The 22,851-nt window shown below is 41.7% G+C and overlaps 1 protein-coding gene across 5 annotated transcripts; it reads right to left on the bottom strand.

The window, feature by feature from the left end:
- Positions 1 to 1,985: 1,985 nt before the first annotated feature.
- Positions 1,986 to 22,775, bottom strand: LOC124507613 (UDP-glucuronosyltransferase 3A2-like). 5 transcript variants are annotated; one of them, XM_047073903.1, is made up of 7 exons: positions 22,610 to 22,775; positions 19,877 to 19,978; positions 14,985 to 15,099; positions 10,879 to 11,410; positions 8,165 to 8,396; positions 4,409 to 4,628; positions 1,986 to 2,326 (listed from the first exon to the last, which is right to left on the bottom strand). In XM_047073903.1, the coding sequence occupies exons 1-7, from the start codon at positions 22,773 to 22,775 to the stop codon at positions 2,050 to 2,052; spliced, it is 1,644 nt and encodes a 547-aa protein (XP_046929859.1). In that variant the 3' UTR covers positions 1,986 to 2,049. The 5 variants fall into 5 exon arrangements, with proteins under 5 accessions (XP_046929859.1, XP_046929860.1, XP_046929865.1 ...); XM_047073904.1 differs by lacking the exon at positions 22,610 to 22,775 and adding an exon at positions 22,422 to 22,515; XM_047073909.1 differs by lacking the exon at positions 22,610 to 22,775 and adding an exon at positions 22,422 to 22,515 and having other exon boundaries at positions 14,985 to 15,090.
- Positions 22,776 to 22,851: the final 76 nt, after the last annotated feature.

The following is a 22,851-nucleotide window of genomic DNA, read 5'->3' as shown; positions in this document are numbered from 1 at the left end:
AAAAGGATTTGTTTCTCAGCTCTTCTTTGTCTTTCTTGTCATTGACATCTTAAAGAATAGAAGCTACTTATTTCGTGTGCTGGATCGCAAGTAGGGTTTGTCTGATGTTTTCTTATTATACTTCAAGTTACTAGGGGACATGGTGGGACTACTACTAAGGTGGTGTTGATTCCATCTCAGTGAATCACTGAGAAACACATGATGTCAGATGGTCCTATCATTAGAGATAACTCTATCGCTTATTTAAAGTGGTGTTCACCAAGATCTTGATTGTAACATTGGTATTTTTTACCCTATAATTAGGAAATTAGATGCAAGGAGACATTTTGAAACTGTATACGTATTCTGTTCCTCATCAAATTTTACTCATTCATTTTATCATCTTTTATATTTCTTACCTTTTCAAAGATTATGTTTTTTTTTTTAAATCAACAAAGTCCTCAGAACTGCCATAGTCACTGGACCTGATGCCTCAGAACTTCACAGGGAGGTCCGGGTTCTGTACTAGAGGTATTGTTGATTACATTTTTTACATTTTTTTAATGTTTATTTATTTTTGAGACAGAGATAGAGACAGACTGTGAGTGGGGAAGGGGCAGGGAGAGAGGGAGACACAGAATCTGAAGCAGGTTCCAGGCTCTGAGCTGTCAGCACAGAGCCCATCGAGGGGCTCGAATTTATGAACCACATGATCATGACCTGAGCTGAAGTTGGACGCTTAACCAACTGACCCACCAAGGCACTCCTCTGTGACTACATTTTTAAGAGTGGGAAACTTGAGAAGGAAATTGTGGGAAGTGAAAACCATAGCATCAGCTGTGGCCAAAGACAGCCTCCAGGTCTGACCAGCAAAGGAGGTGCTCTCCCAGGACTGACTTGGGACAGAGACCACAGGTGGAGTCCTGGGAGACTCACCCCTGCCTAACTGCAGAACAGAGGCCAGGCTTCCTGAGCTTGGAGGTGAGGTGAGAAGAAGATGCAAGAGGAAAACCCAAAATGGAAGAACTGGCCAAGATCTTATGCCATCATGAAAAATGAAAGAACAGAAAGAGGGAAAGGGACTGAGAAGTTTTTGAGAGAGTGAGTATATGAACCAGACTAAGGCCATCTTGAGAAATTCCACCATGATGACCACTCTGTGACCTAAAGCCTCTTAAATACAGCCTGTCCCCCCATTCTTCTCTTTTGTTTAACTACACCTGTGAGTAAACCCTCCAGGCAAATCTTCCTGGATCTGCTCTGGATATGATTCCTCCTGGGTAGCCCCCCAGAAAGTGCTCACCAGCCTTTAGGGCCATAAAAGCAGGTCTGTTAGGGGGTGGGGTTGTGGACATCGACTCATCTTGTGGTGTCCCACGAGATGGACAAGCTTCTGTCCATATGTCCCCTTAATAAACCATTTGTCATCAAGCTGGACTTGTTGGCCTTTTTCTTCAGTTTCATGGCTTCTTCGCTCTTTGAAGGTAGTTTTGCACATACCTCCTTTCCAGGGAACAACAGGAGGAAGTAAGCAGGGTGCTGTGTCTGGAAACAGGGAGTGTGGAGTGCAGTGGAAGGCGGGGCTGTCTGCTGAAGGTGTGGGTCTGAGTGAGGACTTGATTGATGAGAGGCAAGTCAAGAAGCCAAGATCAAATTCACAGACACAGAAAGTAGAACAGAGGTTGCCAAGAGCTTCAGGGGTTGGGATGTGGGTGGTATGGCAGTTATTATTTCATCAGTGCAGTCTGAGTTAAGGAAGATGAAACGTTCTGGAACTGGATGATAGTAATGTTTACACCACAACAAGAATGCCTAATGCCACTAAACTCTATACTTAATGGCTAAAACGGTCAATTTTATGTGCTGTACATATTACCACAATTTAAAAAAAAAAAAAAAGATGCCCAAGAGTGTTTCACAGAACTTTTAAACAGAGGCAGCAAACAGTGAAGAGCAATTTGTGTGCCACCCTCAGGTGCCAATATGGGGAAGACACCAGGGCTGCCCTGTGCTGGGGAAAGCCTTCTAGAACCAGTGGCTCCCCAAACACCCATCAAGGCTGCACCCCCATCAGGCCTTCTTCAGCTTCCTGGCCCCACACAGCCACCTGGCCACCATGCCCAGCAGCTTCCCGCAGAGCCACAGGGTGCCCAGGGTGACCACCAGCAGGAACAAGAAGACGTCCAGCAGGTACTGCTCATGCCACGGCTGCTGCAGGGCATGGGGCTTGAGGTGGGCCGCACCCCCTGTCTGGAGGATGTGGTCGATCCAGCCCACCAGCCTCTGGGCAGGGGTCAGGGGGTGGGAGCGCCTGATGATGCTGGCGGCCACCGCTGCTGACTTGTACCTGTTGGCAGACACAGAGGTGGGGTGTTACTCAGGTGGTCTCAGAAGTCTTAGAGACCTTGTATCACACACACTCTTCCCTCCACACACAGAAGACTCAGTTTCAAGGAAAAGTTGTTGGCCTGGCCTGGCCTTGCCACAGTCTAGCTGGTTCCACTGAAAAGTTCAAACTGGTGCCTCCATGCAAAGACCATGCTCTATGCTAAATGTGCTAAACTATAAAAAAAAAATAATAACTAGTAGGGCTAGTCTCCACACAAGGAGGCTTATCACAAAGTATAGATATATAATTTTATACATGTATACATATATATATATAAACTTATATGCATAATAACCAGCTACTTTGTGCCACTGTCTGGTTTATGTGACATATGTGACTCCGAGGACTGGAGTCCAAGACAAGGCCAGCACTTTCCTGTCCCATCAGAGCACCATTTTGGCCAGCGCTGGTTCCATGGGCTGCAGTCTACACATATGCACAGGACCCCACATTTAGACACGTCGTACCCTTGCTTTATTCTCTCCTGTCACTGTCTTAAAATTGTTAATCTTTATAACAAGGGATCACACATTTCCATTTTACTTTGGGCCCTGCAAATTATATACCCAGCCCTGATGCACAGTGTGTAGGGACCATTCCAACCCAAATGATCCATCACAAGAACAGCAGATTACAGCCATTAGGGATATAGGTATTTGAATAGCCAATGAAATTTACAAACTCATTCTTCAGAGGCTCATCAGTGGTCCCACATAGGTCTCTACACTGCCCCCTGGGAGCCTGCTTGGGATTCCCTCTCTCTCAAAATAAATAAACTTTAAAAAACAAAACGTTACTTCTCAAAAAGTGAGCATTTGCTACACAAGAGATGCCAAATATAATGAAATGTCTGAGATTATCTGAACTCTGGAGAATAAAAACTTTTCTAGGGTTAAGAATCACAAGATATAGGGGCACTTGGGTGGCTCAGTCAGTTAAGCATCTGACTCTTGATTTTAGTTCAGCTTGTAACCTCATTGTTACTGAGTTTGAGCCCACATAGGGCTCTGTGCTGACAATGTGGAGCCTCCTTGGGTTCTCTCTCTCTGCCCCTACCTCACTTGTGCTCTCTATTTCAACATAAATAAATAAACTTTAAAAAAAAAAAGAATCACAAACCCTGTGGTTGTTTTCACTCATCTAACAAAAACTCCTATGGGTCGCCTTTATGCAAGGTAATTATAAGTATTGAGGTCTCAGTCACTTTCTGCCCTTGAGACTTTAAGTCATTCAGGCCTTCTTGGTTATAAGGAAGACAGAATAAATATTCCGCTTCACATGAGATCATTGTGCTGGATGAGAATTTACCTAAGACATCATGGGCCCTTTTGCTGACTCACTTAACAGAAATTCATCCCAACTTACTTTGTGGCAGGCCCTGTGCTAAGCCCTGGGAACACAGGGGAAAACAAGAGACACACTTGGCCCTACAGAGGAGCTACCTCTTTACTTTCTAGTGTAGGGGACACAAAATAAATTGAAACAGAAAGAAATGGGGTAGTTACTGATCCTGAGAACTGTTAAGGAAAAATGAATTATGACTGAAGAGGGTGGGAGAGGAGTGCATTTAGGACTGTCAGACAAAGACCACCTCTCTGAGGAGAGGACATTGGAGATGAGCCTGACTGCCATGAAGAAGTCAGTCCTTCAAGACAGGAGAGGAGAAGGAAGGATGTTTTAGGAGGCAGCACTGACAAAGGGCCTGAGACAGGAAATGGTGTAGCACACTGGTGGACACAAAGTCCACCTCCTGCCTCACTTGGAATTCTACTATAAGCAGTCCATAAACATAAGACCTCTCAGGGGTCCTGTGTAAGTAGGACAGGGTGCTTAAAACCCTAAGGTGCCAATTGTTATCAACATCCAACCTAAATTGTCTAGTCTTGCTCTTAGGGAAAACAGGTCAGCTGTTAGCATCACACACATATTATTCCATGTCTTGGAAGTTTCAGCTTTTATTGCAAAAAGAGCCACACGGTACTCTTTGTGTTTGATGTCTTCATTCAGCCTAAGTGACCACAAGCCCAGAGAGCTCCATACCTCTTGTCTTCTATGACTTGTTTCATCTTCACAGCCAAGGTCTCTTCCTTTATCTGCTTTAATGGGATAGAGACACCAAACTTTTTGGCTTCTACTCGGACCAGGTTTTCTGGCTGGTCTCCAAAGAGGGGAATCCCCACCATGGGCACGCCATGTTGGATGGCCTCCATGATGCTATTCATTCCACCATGGGTGACAAAAAGACGGATGCGTGGGTGAGCTGTTTCAAATAAGAAAGAGAGCACAATATTTCAGAATGAAAAGCTTGAGAAAGCCAGGGCAAGCAGGAAGGACAGAAGAATTTACCAAGACGATTTCAAGGTCTGTTGAAGCCATTATAAAGATATTTTGCTTGCAATGCATCCAAGGTTCATGTACTAACATACAGAATTCAGAGCCTTGCCTTGCATAGTAATTCCTTGCCCTGGGCCAGAACGCAGCTAAGACTCAACACCCAGCGAACTCTCTAGACAATAATGCTCAGCAAGATATATATATATATATATATATATATATATATATATATATATCTGCAGATCTCTCTCTCTCTCTCTCTATATATATATATATATATAAATCCATCCATCCTTCCATCCATCCATCCATCCTACCATTTTTCTATAATCTCAGTGCCTTCCTTTGCTTCTCTCATCTGTTTTGTCATTATCTCTCTCTCTGTCTCTGTCTTTCTCTTTGTCTTGGGCATTCTTTTCTCACCTGCCAACTTATTTCCCTCTTCTCTGAATTCCTGACATATTCATTGACATTGTAATTCATGTAGCAATCATAAAACTAATACTGTATGCATTGTCTCCTCAATACACGAGTAACCCCTTGAAACCAGAGCCTAGACCGTACACTTGAGTATTTCCATCTCCAGCATTTCTAGTCCACCTTATTTAGAACTAACTAGGATTAATGCTGAAAATGAAGAGTTTGTCTCAGCCTGTGTCATTCAACTGGGATGTGCATCAGAATCTCATTGTCTCTTCCTTAAAAGAGCATCAACCATCACAATCATAGACTTCAAGATGTATTACAAAGCTGTAAATATCAAGACAGTATGGCATGGCACAAAAACAGAACACAGATCAATGGAACAGAATAGAGAACCCAGAAATGGACCCACAAACATATGGCCAACTAATCTTTGACAAAGCAGGAAAGAATATCCAATGGAGGGGCGCCTGGGTGGCGCAGTCGGTTAAGCGTCCGACTTCAGCCAGGTCACGATCTCGCGGTCCGTGAGTTCGAGCCCCGCGTCAGGCTCTGGGCTGATGGCTCGGAGCCTGGAGCCTGTTTCTCATTCTGTGTCTCCCTCTCTCTCTGCCCCTTCCCCGTTCATGTTCTGTCTCTCTCTGTCCCAAAAATAAATTTAAAAAAAACGTTGAAAAAAGAATATCCAATGGAATAAAAACAGTCTCTTCAGCAAATGGTGCTGTGAAAACTGGACAGCGACATGCAGAAAAATGAACCTGGACCACTTTCTTAAACCATACACAAAAATAAATTCAAAATGCATGAAAGACAGGAAGCCATCAAAAGCCTCGAGGAGAAAGCAGGCAAAAACTTCTTTGATCTCAGCCGCAGCAATTTCTTACTCAACACTACTCTGGAGGCAAGGGAAACAAAAGCAAAAATGAGCCATTGGGACCTCATGAAAATAAAAAATTTCTGCCCAGTGAAGGAAACAATCACCAAAAGTAAAAGGCAACCGACAGAATGGGAGAAGATACTTGTAAATGACATATCAGATAAAGGGTTAGTATCCAAAATCTATACAGAACTTACCAAACTCCACCCCCCAAAAAACAAATAATCCAGTGAAGAAATGGGCAAAAGACATGAATAGACACTTCTCCAAAGACATCCAGATGGCCAACCGACACGTGAAAAAATGCTCAACATCACTCATCATCAGGGAAATACAAGTCAAAACCACAATGAGATACCACCTCACACCTGTCAGAATGGCTAACATGAACAATTCAGGCAACAACTGATGTTGGCAAGGATGCAGAGAAAGAGGATCTCTTTTGCCCTCTTGGTGGGAATGCAAACTGGTGCAGCCACTCTGGAAAACAGTATGGAGGTTCCTCAAAAAACTAAAAATAGAACTACCCTACAACCCAGCAATTACACTACTAGGCATTTATCCACGGGATACAGGTGTGCTGTTTTGAAGGGACACATGCATCCCCATGTTTATAGCAGCACTATCAACAACAGCCAAAGTACAGAAAGAGCCCAAATGTCCATTGATGGATGGATGGATAAACAAGATGTGGTATATATATACAATGGAGTATTGCTTGGCAAACAGAAAGAATGAAATCCTGCCATTTGCAACTATGTGGATGGAACTAGAGGGTATTATGCTAAGCGAAATTAGTCGGTCAGAGAAAGACAAATATCATATGACTTCACTCATATGAGGACTTTAAGATACAAAACAGATGAACATAAGGGAAGGGAAGCAAAAACAATATAAAAACAGGGAGGGGGACAAAACATAAGAGACTCTTAAATATAGAGAACAAACTGAGGGTTGCTGGAGGGGTCATGGGAGGAGGGGACGGGATATAGGTATAAGGGGCTTAAGGAATCTACTCCTGAAATCATTATTGCACTTATATGCTAACTAAGTTGGATGTAAATTATAAAAAATAAATAAATTATAGAAAAAATAAAGCAATAACCTATATAGTTCCTCAAAAATATTTAAAAACATAAATTTAAAAAAAGAGCATCAATAAGGGGTGCCTGGGTGGCTCAGGTCATGATCTCACAGTCCGTGGTTCCCAGTCCCACATCCAGCTCTGTGCTGACAGCTCAAGCCTGGAACCTGCTTCATATTCTGTGTTTCCCTCTCTCTCTACCCCTCCCATGCTCACACTCTGTCTCTCCCTCTCAGAAATAAATAAACATTAAAAAAAATTTTTTAACAAAAACTCAAAGGAGCATCATGTACCTTGCTCCAAATAAAGAATTAAATTTGCAGAAATGGAGCCAGGAATCTGTTTCTTCAATTCCCCTGTTTATTTTGAGTCATTATCTTAGTCATAAGTCTCTGATTCTGTCAGTGGTTATGGAAGTAAGGGGTCTGAAAGAAGCAGCACAGGGCACAGAGAAAAACTACTGGGGTTGGCGGGGGGGGGGGGGGGGCGGAGGTGAGGGAACTCTCTGGTACCAGAGACAAAATGGACCAAATAACCAGCTATGAGGTTGTTCATCTTGGCACTCAGGTATTTTGGCACATCCTAAAGACACTATTGGTATTAATGTTATGAAGGTATGAATCGCTCACACTTTAATAGCTAAGAAAGATGTATATACATACATGATATATGTAAGTGCACGTGGAAGAACAGGTACTCATGAAGCCGCTAAATACAAGGGCAACATCCCTCTGGTATGTATTCTCTAGAATCCATAGGTTCTTTTGGACTGTGTTTGGGTGACCCTGTGTAAAACCTAATGCAGTAGGACAAGGTGACTTTGATGTCTACCAATATCTCACCTGGGATAGAAAGAATGAAGGAGAGATGGCTACTTGGGCACCTGATCTCATTGGGAGTAGGGCCTGATTCCCCAAGAACTGCAGCTGGCCATTCCATTCCTGCTTCTTGGAGACTTACCTTTAGGTATCAGCAGCTCCTTCTAGAGCAAATGGGATTACCCAACTAGAGGTCAGAGCCCGACGAGATCTAAAAATATGTAAACGAGACGGGTGAAGCCGACCTGCGCAGTTCTTACCCAGGAGGTCATTCTGAGGAAGCCAGTCCACGATTTTCACATTTGCTGCCAATTTGACGTCTTTGGGCCAGTGAGATGGCTTATACTTCCATATGACTCCTTGAGAGAGATGAGCAAAGGCACTGTTCATCTCCCTGAGAAGTTCCTGGGATTGAAAGGTGCTCACCATGGAGCCCAGGGCCACAAGGACAAAACCAGAGTCTCCAAACTTAGCAATGAAATTCTCAAATTCCTGGAGAGAGTTCAGAAAAGAAAAAGACGTGAGAAATGTTGTTCATGAAAACCTAGACAGCCACGAAATGAAAGCCATTCATTTACTGAACACACCTTCCTGCCATTCCTAGAGCTCATAGCCCCTGGGGCAGCTCAGCACCCTCTGCATGATGCTCATCCCCATTGTGTCGGAATATCTTTCTTCTTTAAAAGCTTGATTTTGTGTCACGGCCATCCTAGACCCACTGCTCATCATAGGTCAGTGGAGACATGGTCACTTGAGAATTTCCTAAGGCCACCGGAAAATGGTAGTGTAAGAAGAAATACTAGTGGGGTGTCAGGGTCTAGCAGAGGGAGCTGCAACATCTGAGGCTAGATTGAAGAAACTGGGAGAAGGCCTACAGCATAAGAAGAAGTGGAAGAAATGGAGGAAGCCTCCTGATCACTGGCTCAATGCACCATGTAGAGTGCTTTGCTCTGATACTTTGTGATATTCTTATTAACGGATCTTTGTAATTATCTCTTACCTCAGTGGCTCACCCACATGACTACAAATTATATCTACATAAGAAGACTTTTAAAAAGTGATAATGCCCAGACCTAACCCAGAACTGGGCAGCTTGCTTTTTAAAGTCCTCAGGCAATTCTTAAGGAAGGCTGTGACTTAATGATGTGATCTTGGCTTAACACAGTTTTGTCAACTCTTGCTTCAAGTGTTTCTTCAGACTCTGACTCTGGACTTCTGCAGACCCCTTTCCTCAGCTTCTAGATCCTCATTCCTGGATTGATTCCATCTAGCATAACATTGCCTGGTTTACCATTCAAAGGACCACTTTGACAACAGCTTTGTCATTCTTTTTAATTACAAAAGCCACGTAACTCCATTATCTAAAAACTGGAAAATATAGAGAAACATTTTTGAAAAAAGCCTCTGCTATCTCACAGCCACTATAACCCTTACTGCCATTATGCTCTTGCTTAACAACTCCCTCCCCCTACCCTATAACTAAGACCCACCCTCCTATCAAGTAAAGTCTCCTGCAATCTGGCCTGGCTGTATTTACACAATTGAGAATTCTGATCCGGTCTAGCTAGAGTCACCAAGGGAACCCAGAGTCATGCCTATCTTACTTTTACTTTAACACTTTGAGCTACTTGTTCTCTCCAGCTGGAACACCTTCCTCCCTAGCTCCATCCCTTAAAAACCCTACCAACTCAAAGCCCGTCTAGTCCATGGATCATTCCCCAACTCTCCCTGCTCACTGAGTACAAGGTCAGTAGAGGAAGCATAGACACTTGGGTACCTAGAAGACCCAGGTCACATCAGGGCTTTCCCCAGCTCTGCAGTGAGTGGTAGTGGGAAAGTCACTTACACGCCACCTCAGTCTCTGTCTTCTCTTTTATAAAAATGGAGATCATCATACTTCCTTCCAGGTGGCAAGATATCATTATATAAGATAAATTGCATAAAATGGCAACACAGTGCTGATAGGCAAAAGGAAGCCAGCTCATCTTAGCTCCCTCCCATTTAATAACTTCTATTGCAGAAAAATAAATAAGTAAACAAAAATAAGAATAAATAAAAACTTCTATGGCAGAGGAGCATCCGGGTGGTGCAGTTGCTTAAGCGTCTGACTCTTGATTTTGGCTCAGGTCATGATCTCATGGTTCTTGAGTTCGAGCCCCGCTTTGGGGTTTGTGCTGACAGTGTAGACCCCGCTTGGGATTCTTGGTCTCCATCTCTCTCACCCCCTACCCTGCCCATGATCATTTTCTCTCTCTCACTCTCTTATAAATAAGCATTGAAAAAAAAAAAAAAAAAAACAAACCTTCTATTGCAGTAGTCTGAGTTTATGGATTCAAACCAACTTAGCAGTTTTCACAATTTACAACGCCCAGGCCTAACCCCAGATCAAACAAATCAGAAGATAGGCTGAGGATGCTGGAGATGATGTCTGCAGTTCTTACCACCCAGTCCTACCTTGGTTACACACTCATAGTGTTGTGCATTTCATTGAGCATAACTCATCTCTTTTAACAATTCTCCCATTTAATGGATTCTTGCCACGGAGCTACTATACATATGATCATACAAAACGCACATGAAAATATCAACTTCTTAAAAGGCTTATGCCAGGGTGCCTGGCTGGCTCATTTGGAAGAGCATGCTCTTCTTGACCTCAGGGTGCTGAATTCAAGCTCCACGCTGTACGTAGAGATAGTAAAATTAAAATAAAATAAAGAGCTTATCCTACCAAGGCCAGGACTAAAGAGGACACTCAGTGTACCATTTAAGGAGGCCCTCAATCTCAGGGTTGTGCAAGTCCTAACACTATCATTGCATGGCCCTAAAAATGAGTACTCCCTTTTAGGTGCATGTCCTAGGCACCTTACTTGCCTCACCCTACTTCCTTCCCAGGATTCCACTGGCAGGGCAGTCACCAACTCTGTGCTGAAGACCTCTGCATGAAGCCCACATGGAGAGCTACAGTTTCACTTACTTGTGGTACTGGTGTTACAGGTCTGGCCATTAAGCCTCCAACATACACAGTGTTGGGAAGCAGGGGCCTAGCAAATTCAAGGGCAAAGTCAGAGTTAACAAACCACAGCTCTGCTTTCTTCAGAAGATGAGACAAAACCGGCCTAGAGCCTTCCGGGAAATGCTCCTTGATGGTATTGTCATATGCAGACTGGATTTGCCTTTGCCTCATGGTGAAATCAAAGAACATCAGAAAATTCTTCACTCGGCCCCAGAAGTCCATGTGGTCCGTTAGCAAAGAATGCAATACTGGCACATAAGACAGAGGGTTTGGTAGTCCAAAATCCATAGCACCAAAGGAGGAAGAGAGAATGGACACAAATGGTTTTCCAAGCTTTTCAGCAACCAGGAAAGGACAGTAGTCAAAATTTTCAACTATCACTAGGTCAAAGTTCTCATTCTTTAAGGAATCCATGATATCACTTCTCCTTAGAAAATGGCTGCACTGAAGCCCTACTTGTTCCATAAGTTTTAAGAATTTTCCAAATGTGTATCTATAAGAAAAAGGAAAACGGTAAACATTCATTGGATGTGTTAATTCCACAATACACAAAAGAATCTTGGGCTACAAAGAAAATATCCCAGATAAGCAAGACCACACCTAGCAGCAGCCCACCTATTCCACCACTGCCCATTAGTACCATCATCTCAGGCACTCTGAGCAGATGTTCTGCTCTTGAGAGGGTTCCCTTCCTCCCCTCCTCTTCCCTCCTTTATCCAAATCCCAAGTACTTTTTATGCCGGTTTCTTAAAAAAATTGTTCTTTGAGTTCTGGTATCTTGAAATCCACGGGCACAATTATATTGTGTTAACCAAGAACAAATCACCACCAATGGACCTTCTGCTCTGGGAACCTTCTCTCACCATAGCACATCTCACAAATCTCCTTTTATTTGATAAAGTCTATAACTTCCTATTAACTTTCTTTTACATACTGACTTTTTATGAGTGATTTTCTTATTTACTTAGCCAAACCGTGGACATAACTTGGTAACACAGTTCCATAAATATTAACCATACAGGCTATTTTTAAAAATCACTGTATGTTCTGAATGTGACAGATCACCTCACCCAAGGGACTATTTTATAATTTTAGAAGTCAAAACTCAGCCAAAATGGGAATTCCACCTGTCTGTGCCCACCACCAAGCAATGAAAGAAGAGAGAGAAGAGAAGAGAAGAGAAGAGAAGAGAAGAGAAGAGAAGAGAGGAGAAGAGGGGAGAAGAGGGGAGAAGAGGGGAGAAGAGGGGAGAAGAGGGGAGAAGAGGGGAGAAGGAGAGGAAAGGAGAGGAGAGGAGATGAGAGGAGAGGAGACGAGAGGAAAGGAAAGGAAAGGAAAGGAAAGGAAAGGAAAGGAAAGGAAAGGAAAGGAAAGGAAAGGAAAGGAAAAGTAAGTCCTGGTAAATAAACATATTATTAGCTTTTCTATTTCAATGTAGGTTGAAGTGTCCAGAGAAGATAATGACAAAGAATATGAACATATAATTAAGACTTTGCCTATGAGAATATTCCAGGGGCCTATCTCCTTGCAATGCTTTCCCATCACTGCCTATATAGAATACGACTGTTTCCTTCCTGTTTATACAATCCACAGAGAAATAGGTAAGGATGTCCACTGTACTTTAAGGTATCAGAGTTAACAGGTGCAAGAGTTCAAGATATCAGGGGCCTCCTGACTGCATGGAGGACCAAGAGAATCAACACCCTGGCATCCCTGTAATTGTACTGTACCCATTGTACCTCAGATAGAGAAGACCCAGAGGCAGAGAACTTATTAGCTATATACAGAACTTGGCCTGACATTTAGAATTAACTTCAAGTTGGGAATGCAAGCTGGTGTAGCCACTCTGGAAAACAGTATGGAGGTCCCTCAAAAAACTAAAAATAGACCTACCCTATGACCCAGCATAGGGTACTACTGGGTATTTATCCAAGGGATACAGGTGTGCTGTTTCAAAGGGACACATGCACCCCCATGTTTATAACAGCACTATCAACAATAGCCAAAGTATGGAAAGAGCCCAAAAGGCCATCGATGGATGAATGGATAAAGAAGATGTGGTATATATATATATATATATATATATATATATATATACACACACACACACACACACACACACACACACACACACAATGGAGAATTACTCAGCAATCAAAAAGAATGAAATCTTGCCATTTGCAAATACGTGGATGGAACTAGAGGGTATTATGTTAAGTGAAATTAGTCAGAGAAAGACAAATATATGACTTCACTCACATGAGGACTTTAAGAGACAAAACAGATGAACATAAGGGAAGAGAAGTAAAAATAATATAAAAACAAGGAGGGGGACAAAACAGAAGAGATTCATAAATATGGAGAACAAACTGAGGATTGCTGGAGGGGCTGTGGGAGGAGGGATGGGCTAAATGGGTAAGGGGCACTAAGGAATCTACTCTGGAAATCATTGTTGCACTATATGCTAACTAATTTGGATGTAAATTTAAAAAAAATAAAAAATAAAATTTAAAAATAAATAAGTAAATGAAATAAAATAAAATAATGTATCAGCATTGGTTCAAAAACTGTAACAAGTATACCACACTAAAGTAGAATGTTAATAATATACCGACTTATGGGAATTCTCTGTACCATCTTCACAATTTTTAAAAATATATGTAAGAATGTTGTTAAGAAATGAAAGTTGTTAATAAAAATAAAATATAAGAAAAATAAAGAATTAACTTCAAGTTATACAGTGGAAGTGACTGTCTAAAATCCTTCTCTGCTATGCATTTTTTGAAGATTTCACATAGCAAAGGAATGATAACCAGATATTGTAGATACTTACAATAGTGCTGTAAAAATTTCCAGATATAGCTCATTAAGCATGCTTAAAATTAAGCTAATAAATAGAAAACAATGTTTAAGAATCCATGGTTACCCATGCCTGTTTCCAAAAATATTAAATGAAGGGAGAAGAGACAAAGCCTATATTTAATATAACTAACAGCACAAGATTATATAGACTAAGTGTCAAATGAATAGATTAGATCAGTTCTAGACAGGAAGGACTGTGGTCTCCCAGTTGAGGGAGGAAAAAAGACTTTATGAGAAAAGTCAAATGTAAGCAAGACCTACACTAGTAAGTAGAATTTTCAGATAGAAAGAAGGCAAGGCCACTATAATTAAGTTAGGAACGGAAGTTTGTCTTTCTACATTAATGTCTAAGATTAAGCAGTTATGTGCTCCTTTCCATTCAGATGAAACAAAGGACTCATGTCTTATTTTGCACGAGGTTCATTGCATTTTTAAAAGGACCTTACATGGCCAAAAATAAAAAAAAATAAATAAATAAATAAAAGGACTTTACATAGCCAGATGTTTAACTGGTACAAAACCAGGGTTCATAATTCTTCCCTCCAATACTAGAATATGTGTGAAGAAAAGGAGGAAAAGTAAGTGGCTCTCATTTCCCTATCAACAGTGAGAGGTTGAGGTACCTGTGCTTTTGTGGTGGGGAGGTTATAAACAAAGATTGTAAGAGAGGTGTTGAAAGGAAGTCCCAGAGGGGCGCCTGGGTGGCGCAGTCGGTTAAGCGTCCGATTTCAGCCAGGTCACGATCTCGCGGTCCGTGAGTTCGAGCCCCGCATCGGGCTCTGGGCTGATGGCTCAGAGCCTGGAGCCTGCTTCCGATTCTGTGTCTCCCTCTCTCTCTGCCCCTCCCCCATTCATGCTCTGTCTCTCTCTGTCCCAAAAATAAATAAACGTTGAAAAAAAAAAATTTAAAAAAAAAAAAAAAAAAAAAAAAGAAAGTAAGTCCCAGAAAGATCAACCTCTACTTGCTACAGAAATCCATTCATGGAAGGGGCACAGTACACAGCAAAGAAGAATCTCGAGTGACTGCACTGGATGAATTGGTGTAAATACTTGTTTCCCTAACCATCCACTCATCGTTTATTCCTTCATCCACCCACCCATCCGTCCATCCCTGTCTTACGTCTACAGTCCAAGCATCCAGGCATCCATCCATTCATTTGTATTGCTAAAATAGTGACTCTTTGGTTCAAAGACATAACAATTACCTGCCACCCAAAGCTTCTTCAATAAAAAAATCAAAATTATTCTTCAATCCTTTGTTATAGTCTTCAGGTGGAAGCCAAGGGATAACTTGGTATGATATCTCCTTCTCTTTAAAATCTAGAAAACACCCATGGGTTAAAAATGTGAAATATGCCACAAACCATGGATTAACATTAGCATGATAATATCATCACGTGTTTGCTTAAATAATTCTATATTTATAGAATGTTTGCCTTTTGATATATTTTTGTATGGTTTGGTTGCATTCTCATTCATTTAATCTTATAAAATGATTAACATCTATGGAGAATCTTACACTGATTGAGGAGTGCTTTTCAATTTAAAGTTATAGAAGCTTCCATTTAAAGCCTCCATAAGGCATAGATATTTGTCCTATTTTACAGGTCAGAAAACAAAGTGAATTGAAGTTAAGACAATTTGTCAAGGTTGCACACATAGGAAGTACAGTCTTTGTATTTCAGTACAGGTCTGTTTGATTCCAGAGCCTCTGCTCCTTCTGTTTTAGAAAAACTCATTTTCATTATTTAGAGTGATAAATCCAAATAGTTTTTTGATTCAGTAAAAAGTACTAAAAAGCTTCTATAAAATACTAGACCGCTGTACCTCTACTTACCAACATGGTTTCTCCCATATACCCATGTGTAATAAAAAGTCTGAGTCCACTTTTGATGTTTGACTGCTGACAGTTTTCAAGCCCTATCTCCCATGCCCTCTTTTATGCTTCTTCACCTGGGCAAACTAGTAAGAGAGTCAGCATGGTCCCTCTCTTGACCCTAGTGGGAGTTTCAAACCATGCAAGGAAGGCCAATGAGGGGGAACCCTCAACACATCCCAACTCTCTACTCACAATAAAAACTCAAACTAGTCATCCCTCCAGCCTCTAGAAAGCCATATTTCATATTTTCTTAGAAGCCTGTCCTACTCTTCCAAAAAAACATGCCCTACTATTTGAGTAATAAAAATTTCATACCCTATTATGTATGTGAGCTTTCATCAGTCATAACATTCAAAAGAGTAGAGCATATCTTTGGGTGGGGGCATCATCTTCTACTACCATGTTCTACTCTCTGGACCTCAAACCCTTATGTACATATCACATAAAAATTACATTCACACCACCCCAACATTCCAACTAATTTCAATCCGTCACATCATCAATTCATAGTTCATTCCATGCTCAAGCATTCCATGCTCAAGGATTGGAAGAAAAAACATTGTTAAAACATCTATGCTCCCCAAAGCAATCTATACATTTGATGCAATCCCTATCAAAATACTACCAGCATTCTTTGCAGAGCAGGATCAAATAATCCTAAACTTTTTATGGAACCACAAAAGACACCAAATAGACAAAGCAATCCTGAAAAAGAAAAAACTGGAGGCATCAAGATTCTGTATTTCAAGGTATCTCACAGTGCTGTAGACATCAAGAGGGTATGGCAGTGGCACAAAAATAGACACAAAGATCAGTGGAACAGTACAGAAAACCCAGAAATGGACCCACCACTATATAGCCAAGTCATCTTCAAGAAAACAGGAAAAGAAACAATGGAAAAAAGACAGTCTCTACAACAAATGATGTTGGGAAAACTGAATGGAGACATGCAGAAGAATGAAATGGACCACTTTCTTACTTCATACACAAAAATAAATTCAAAATGGATGAAACACCTAAATGTGAGACAGGAAACCATCAAAATCCTAGAGGAGAACACAGGCAGCAACCTCTTTTACCTTAACTGGAGCAACTTCTTACTACACATATCGCTGAAGGCAAGGTAAACAAAAGCAACAATGAACTACTGGGATTTCATCAAGATAAAAAGTTTCTGCACAGTGAAGGAAATAATCAACAAAACTAAAAGGTAACCTACAGAATGGGAGCAGATATTTGCAAACAACATATCTGATAAAGGTTTAGTATCCAAAATCTATAAAGAACTTAACAAACTCAACACCCAAAAACCAAATAATTCAGTTAAGAATTGGGCAGAAGACATGAATAGACACTTTTCCAAAGAAGACATCCAGAAGACTAACAGACACATGAAAAGATGCTTAACATCACTCATCATCAGAGAAATACAAGTCAAAAGCACGATGAGATAATCACCTCACACCTGTCACAATGGCTAAAATTAACAACACAGGAAACAAGAGCTGTTGGTGAGGATGTGGAGAAAGCACTGCATTGCCAGTGGGAATGCAAACTGGTGCAGCCACTTTAGAGAACAGTATGGAGGATCCTCAAAAAACTAAAAATAGAACTACTCTATGATCCAGCAATTGCACTATGAGGTATTTACCCAAAGGATACAAAAATACTGATACGAAGGCATACATGCACCTGATGTTTAAGGCAGCATTATCAACAATTGCCAAACTATGGAGGAGTCCACATGTCTATCGTCTGAGGAATGGATAAAGAAGATGTGATATGTATATGTGTATATATATATATACATATATATATATATATATATATATATATATATGGTATACACACATACACACAATGGATTACTACTCAGCCATCAAAAAGAATGAAATCTTGCCATTTGCAATGACGTGGATGGAGCTAGAGTGTATTACGCTAAGTGAAATAGGCCAGAGAAAGACAAATACGATATGGTTTCATTCATATGTGGCATTTAAGAAACAAAACAAACCATCATTTTGGAACAGTAGGGGAAGAGAAGAGAAGAAACAAACCACAAGGCACTCTTAATGATAGAGGACAAACTGAGGGTTGATGGAAGGAGATGGGTGAGAGATGGGTAGATGGGTGATATATACTAAGAAGAGCACTTGTGTGATGAGCACTGGGTGTTGTATGTAAGTGATAAATCACTGAATTCTACCTCTGAAACCAATACTGTACTGTATTTTAACTAAAATTTAAATTAAAAAAAGAAAGAAAATAAACCCCTAAAGCAAAGACAGTTATTGTGACCTGAAGGCCACTAAACAAGAGGATTCCCCACAGTCCTCCACCAATACCACGTCACAGGCACAAATAACAGTGGGTGTGTTGTTTCCTAAGGTCGGAAGACAGACTAGTCTACACACAGACCAAGAAGCACCTCTGGATGGTTAAATTTGAAGAAATTCTAAGAACATTTCCTCCAAAAGGTCATCCCCACATTTACTTTCCAAACACTCTGTTAAACCTTTACTTTGGATCAAAGATCAGGCTTCATATTAAATAATGGTATTAATGTGAAAACATCTATCCCAGTGCTAGTTACATAGTAAATGTTAGAGTCTCAAAATGCATGGCAACTGCCAAAATAGTTTTCAATCAATCTAAAATTTTAACTTAACTTAATTACATTTATAACTTTAATTAAATTTAATTACAATTTCCAAAATCAATAAGCTACATTGAAAATTACTACACTACAGCTATTTAATCATGTCTGTCATCAAGGCAGATACAAAGAGATACGTATATAAATAATGTTCAGTGACAAGTCCAGAACCTAATTTAGAAAATGATTAAAATGATCTTAAGTAGGGACTCAAATAGATATTTATACACCAGTTTTCAAAGCAACATTATCGACAATATCCAAAAGGTGGAAATAACACAAATGACCATCGACAGATGACCTGATTAACAAAATAAAGTATATGCACTTTAATGGAACATTATTCAACCTTAAAAAGGAAAGAGATTGTGATCCATACAACAACATGAGTCTTAAAGACATGATGTAAAGTGAAATGAGCCAGACACAAAGAGACAGATAATGTGTATTTCTACTTAAATGAGGTATCTAGAATAGTCAAATATTTCGAGAAGTAGAGTAGAGTAGTGGTAACCAAGAGTAGTGGTTACCATTCCTCTCTGAGATGATGAAAATGTTCTAGAGTGATGGTTGCACAACAATGTGAATGTACTTAAAGTCACTAAACTGTCCAAAACAAAATGTTTGGTGATCAATTTTATGCTGTGTATATTTTACCACAATAAATATCTTAGAAGAAATTTTCACAGTAAAAAAAATTGTTTTTAATAAAACCTAAACAACAACAAAGGCTGATCACCTTCAAAATTTTATAATTTCTCAGAATTTTATTCCTCAAAGATGCTGATTAAAATTGAATCTTTTTTAAATCAAAGCCTGAGAAAACTACAGATTGAGCAATCCAGAGCTTAAAGTCCTAAAGCCACCCAACACTATTATTAACCTGCCATATGACCTTGGGCAATTCATTTCAGTTCTCTGGGTTGCTGACGTCTTGTCTGTCAACAGAGAAGAGTTGATAAGATTTCCTTGCTCATTTTGACTAACATTCATTGGATTCGATGATTCAGTTAAGAACATCCAACATCATTATCTACAAACTCATGGGCAGTCATTGATTTTTCAAGAAAACAAAATCATCTCAATTATAGGATCTGATCTCACCTGCCTAAATAAGGGGCTTCCTGAGAGACCTTTCTTAAATTTCAGTTATCATAGGAAGAAAAGTAATCTCTGATATAAAAAAAAAAAGGAATGATCCTTTCCTATTAGAAATCTTATATGTGGATGAACACTTCTGTTCACATATTTTCAAGCTATGTTATGAAGTGCCATTTACCAAAATAACCTGTAATAATATGTGGACTGTTGGTTGGGATGAAGGTAAGGGAGGAAAATATGAGACTACAGAGTGTGGAGTGCTGGTAGACATAGCCAGCAAGTTTTACAACACCTTACTTAAATGCACACACACACACACACACACACACACACTTTTCATTGTTTGGGTCCAATTAGATTTTAAAAACACTTTTCTGAGCCCATTTATGCAAAAGGCATTGTTGCTTCACTCTACACTTTGCATAGAGCAGAAGGAATCAAGGATTAGTGGGAAAAGATACCTGATATGAATGAATTCCCTCTCTGGTGAAGCATGGTGACATTGTGACCATGATCTTGAAGAATCTGAGACACCCGGTCCAGCAGCAGATGATGGCTCCCACCTAGGAACAATTCACAACTGCATCTTTGTAATCATGAGAATAGAGTGCGTGAAGTTGATGGGGTGATAGAGCCAACACATGAGAGATAGAGAACAGAAAGAGAACAGTGAGTAGAGGAAGATCAGCTTCATCAGCCACGCTGCCCATCTCCATCTGGGTAAGGCACAGCCACTCACCCTGAGCCTACTTGCCCAAACCCTTGACCTTGGCAAACCTCCCTCTGATTCTTTTGTGTGACTCTGGTCACAAAAGTGACCAAACATCAGTGTGATGAGCCTCTCTGTGCTTAGGCTTTAAGGAGTTCCTGATTCTAAGCACATGCTGATTCTAGCCAGGCCTTATGGACACTTGGTGCCCTACAGAAATAACTGTACTGATGGAAAGTTTGGCACAGTGCTATATATGAGTGTGAAGGACTCCTAGCGGAAAATTAATCAGAGCATTTCTGGAATCCTTCTCTCTGGAAATTTAGGCTAATGTGAGGGCCAAAACATGGGAACTTAACATCAGTCCAGGAAAGAGCCACTGGAGCAAAGGAGAGAGAGACACCACTTAGAGCCAAAATTCTTCAGATTCAAATATATTTGGCAGGAGGCTTCTCAGTTGGGGTCTGCATTTTGCTGAATATCAAATTAAGGCATTCAGAATAATTGTGGACGCTTGCAGTGGAACTGCAGGATCCTGTATGCATGAGAGACTGAGACACCACCCATCCTAGAAATATCCTGGGATCCTAAGGAAACAGAGTATGACCCCCTGGGGAGGTACAGTTTCTATCACATCAAGTTGTATCTAAAACCATATGCTACCAGGGGCCATTTTTATGGAATCTATGAGTCTCAGCAATAGTCAAAGCCAGACCACACGGGAAGGAATAGAATTTGCCCAAGCTGGGAACTGGGGGTTGTTTGGAAGATGAAGGTCCCATGATGATTGGGTCAGCTCACATGGATGTGGAACCACAGTAATAAAAAAGTTTAAAAAAGAGCTACAGCAATAGTGTGCATCTAGTTTCTTATACTCTAGTTTTTAATAGCTGTACTTGTGTTGCCCTGAGGTAACACAGATTACATAAAACATGAACCCTACCCCCTCAGACTCCCTGCTCTGACTCTACCTTTAACCCATGCAGGAAATGGATTCAGGAGAGAAGGCTTCCTGCACCTGCACAGGCAGCCATTCCTAAAGGTCTTGGTGAGCACAGTACATTCTGGAACAGAGGCAGGGCTTCAGTGCCTCCAAACCACACCTTCCTCCCCACCTCACAGAGTCCAGAGGACATGTACTTACAAGAAGGGAGGGAGTGTTTTTGTGTCACTGCTAGTAACAATCGGAAAGAAAACTAAATGAATAAAAAAGGAATTCAAATGCAGTTACAGGGTTTCTTAAAGAGTGATTTTTAAAACTACCCACTAAAAGTGCATGAGATTGGAAGCTGTGAAAAGGCTGCTCCTGGGCTGAGAGAGCGGAGTAAATTCCTGCTGTGTGCCTTTAAGGAGGTCCAGTGTGCTCTGGCAAAGGTGCTGACCCTTAAGTTTCTTGTTCAGGAAAACACCGTGGGGGCTAAATGAGATGATTCAGCGTCCTTCCAGCTCTAAGATCCCCTGATTCCCAGTGACCTATACAGTCAAGTGACCTAAAAGAGCCCCCTGTGAGTTGAAATACAATGTTGGGGAAGCTCCATTCGAGGATGACCCTTTATCCTGATACGATTTTCCTTTTCATCTGCTAGTCCCTTTGGTGCAAAAGTAAAGGAGATAAAACTGAGGCCACAAAATGCAAAATTAACAGTCCCTCAAGTCCTTCAAACACTTCCAGCCCCACGGGTGAAAAGGAGTGGGTACTGGAGAGACCTGAACACCCAGGGTCCAGTCCCCAACCCTGGCCAGTTCTCTAGGTTTTCTCTGGATGAAAACACCCTCCTAACTGTTATTGAAATGCCTTCCCTTCTCCAATTGGCTCCCATGCAGCCTCAGAAAATCCGTGTTGCTGTCCCCGTGAGCTCTTCCCTGGGCCTCCAAGAACCTGCAAATGCTCCCCCCACGACCCCGTCTCTGTTGACAATTGCTGCACACCCCTGAGAAGCTTAGGGTGAGCCTCTGAATGTCCAAACCGCCCTGGGGAAGACGCTGCCCTGCGTCTCGAGCACAGGGAGGGATCTCAAACCTCTCACCCCATCCCTGTGCCTGGGAGAGCTAGTCTGAATAGGAAGAGAGAGGAAAGGGTATTCTACTTTCTCCAGAAGTATCTTCTTCACCCCTACATGAGGCAGGGGCTCCTCATGCCCCAACAACCCCCTCCCGCCTCTCCCTCCTGCAGCCTGGGACCCAAGCGCTGTCTGGAAAACCCCACAGAGTGAACCTTTGGCCCAGGGCTATGTGCCTGAGCCTTCACGCAGGTGTCTGGGAAGAGCCTGTGTCTGATTCTCCAGCCACGCACTCACCCACCAAAGACAGGGTTAGGATCTTGGCGGCCTCAGAGAGCAGGAACCCGGGCAGAAGGAAGCCAGCTAGCAGCAGCACCCGCTGCCCCGCCATGCTCACTCCTGTACCAGCTGCGGAGCCCGGTCCTGTGCCCAGAGCCTGCACCCCGCGCCCCACACAGTAACCTGTGCGCCCTGGGGACACGCACTGCACTGGCAGCCAAGGAGATGCACTGGCAGGCAGCTTGGGAAGAGGTGAGAGGTGGATCCTGCCTGTTGTCTCTTTCTGTCTGTGACTTCTTGCCCTTCTGCTCCTCCTCCCCGGGTGTTTGCTCCACTGGCTAATATGTCCTCACCCTCCCTAACCTCAGGCATCTGGCAGAAGGAAGGAGGGGTTAGTGAGCGCTCCTTAACCCCTCTCCTTCCATGGAATCACTACACTCTCTGCAGA

The sequence above is a fragment of the Lynx rufus genome, unplaced genomic scaffold, assembly GCF_022079265.1.
Source record: "Lynx rufus isolate CCGP_SWC_20201006 ecotype Redwood Valley unplaced genomic scaffold, mLynRuf1.p SCAF_1, whole genome shotgun sequence".
NCBI lineage: Eukaryota > Metazoa > Chordata > Mammalia > Carnivora > Felidae > Lynx > Lynx rufus.
The sequence above is the reverse complement of the archived record's forward strand: the minus strand, read 5'-3'. Positions and strand labels throughout refer to the sequence as shown.

What these genes read in the sequence shown, in the direction of transcription:
- LOC124507613 (XM_047073903.1), bottom strand. Translation starts at nt 22,775, where the DNA reads ATGCCTGAGGTTAGGGAGGGTGAGGACATATTAGCCAGTGGAGCAAAC. An exon ending in TCTCCTTGGCTGCCAGTGCA is followed by an intron (nt 19,979 to 22,609) that starts GTGCGTGTCCCC and finishes AATTGTTCCTAG; the next exon opens with GTGGGAGCCATCATCTGCTG. An exon ending in GAAGAAGCTTTGGGTGGCAG is followed by an intron (nt 11,411 to 14,984) that starts GTAATTGTTATG and finishes TTTTTCTTATAG; the next exon opens with ATACACATTTGGAAAATTCT.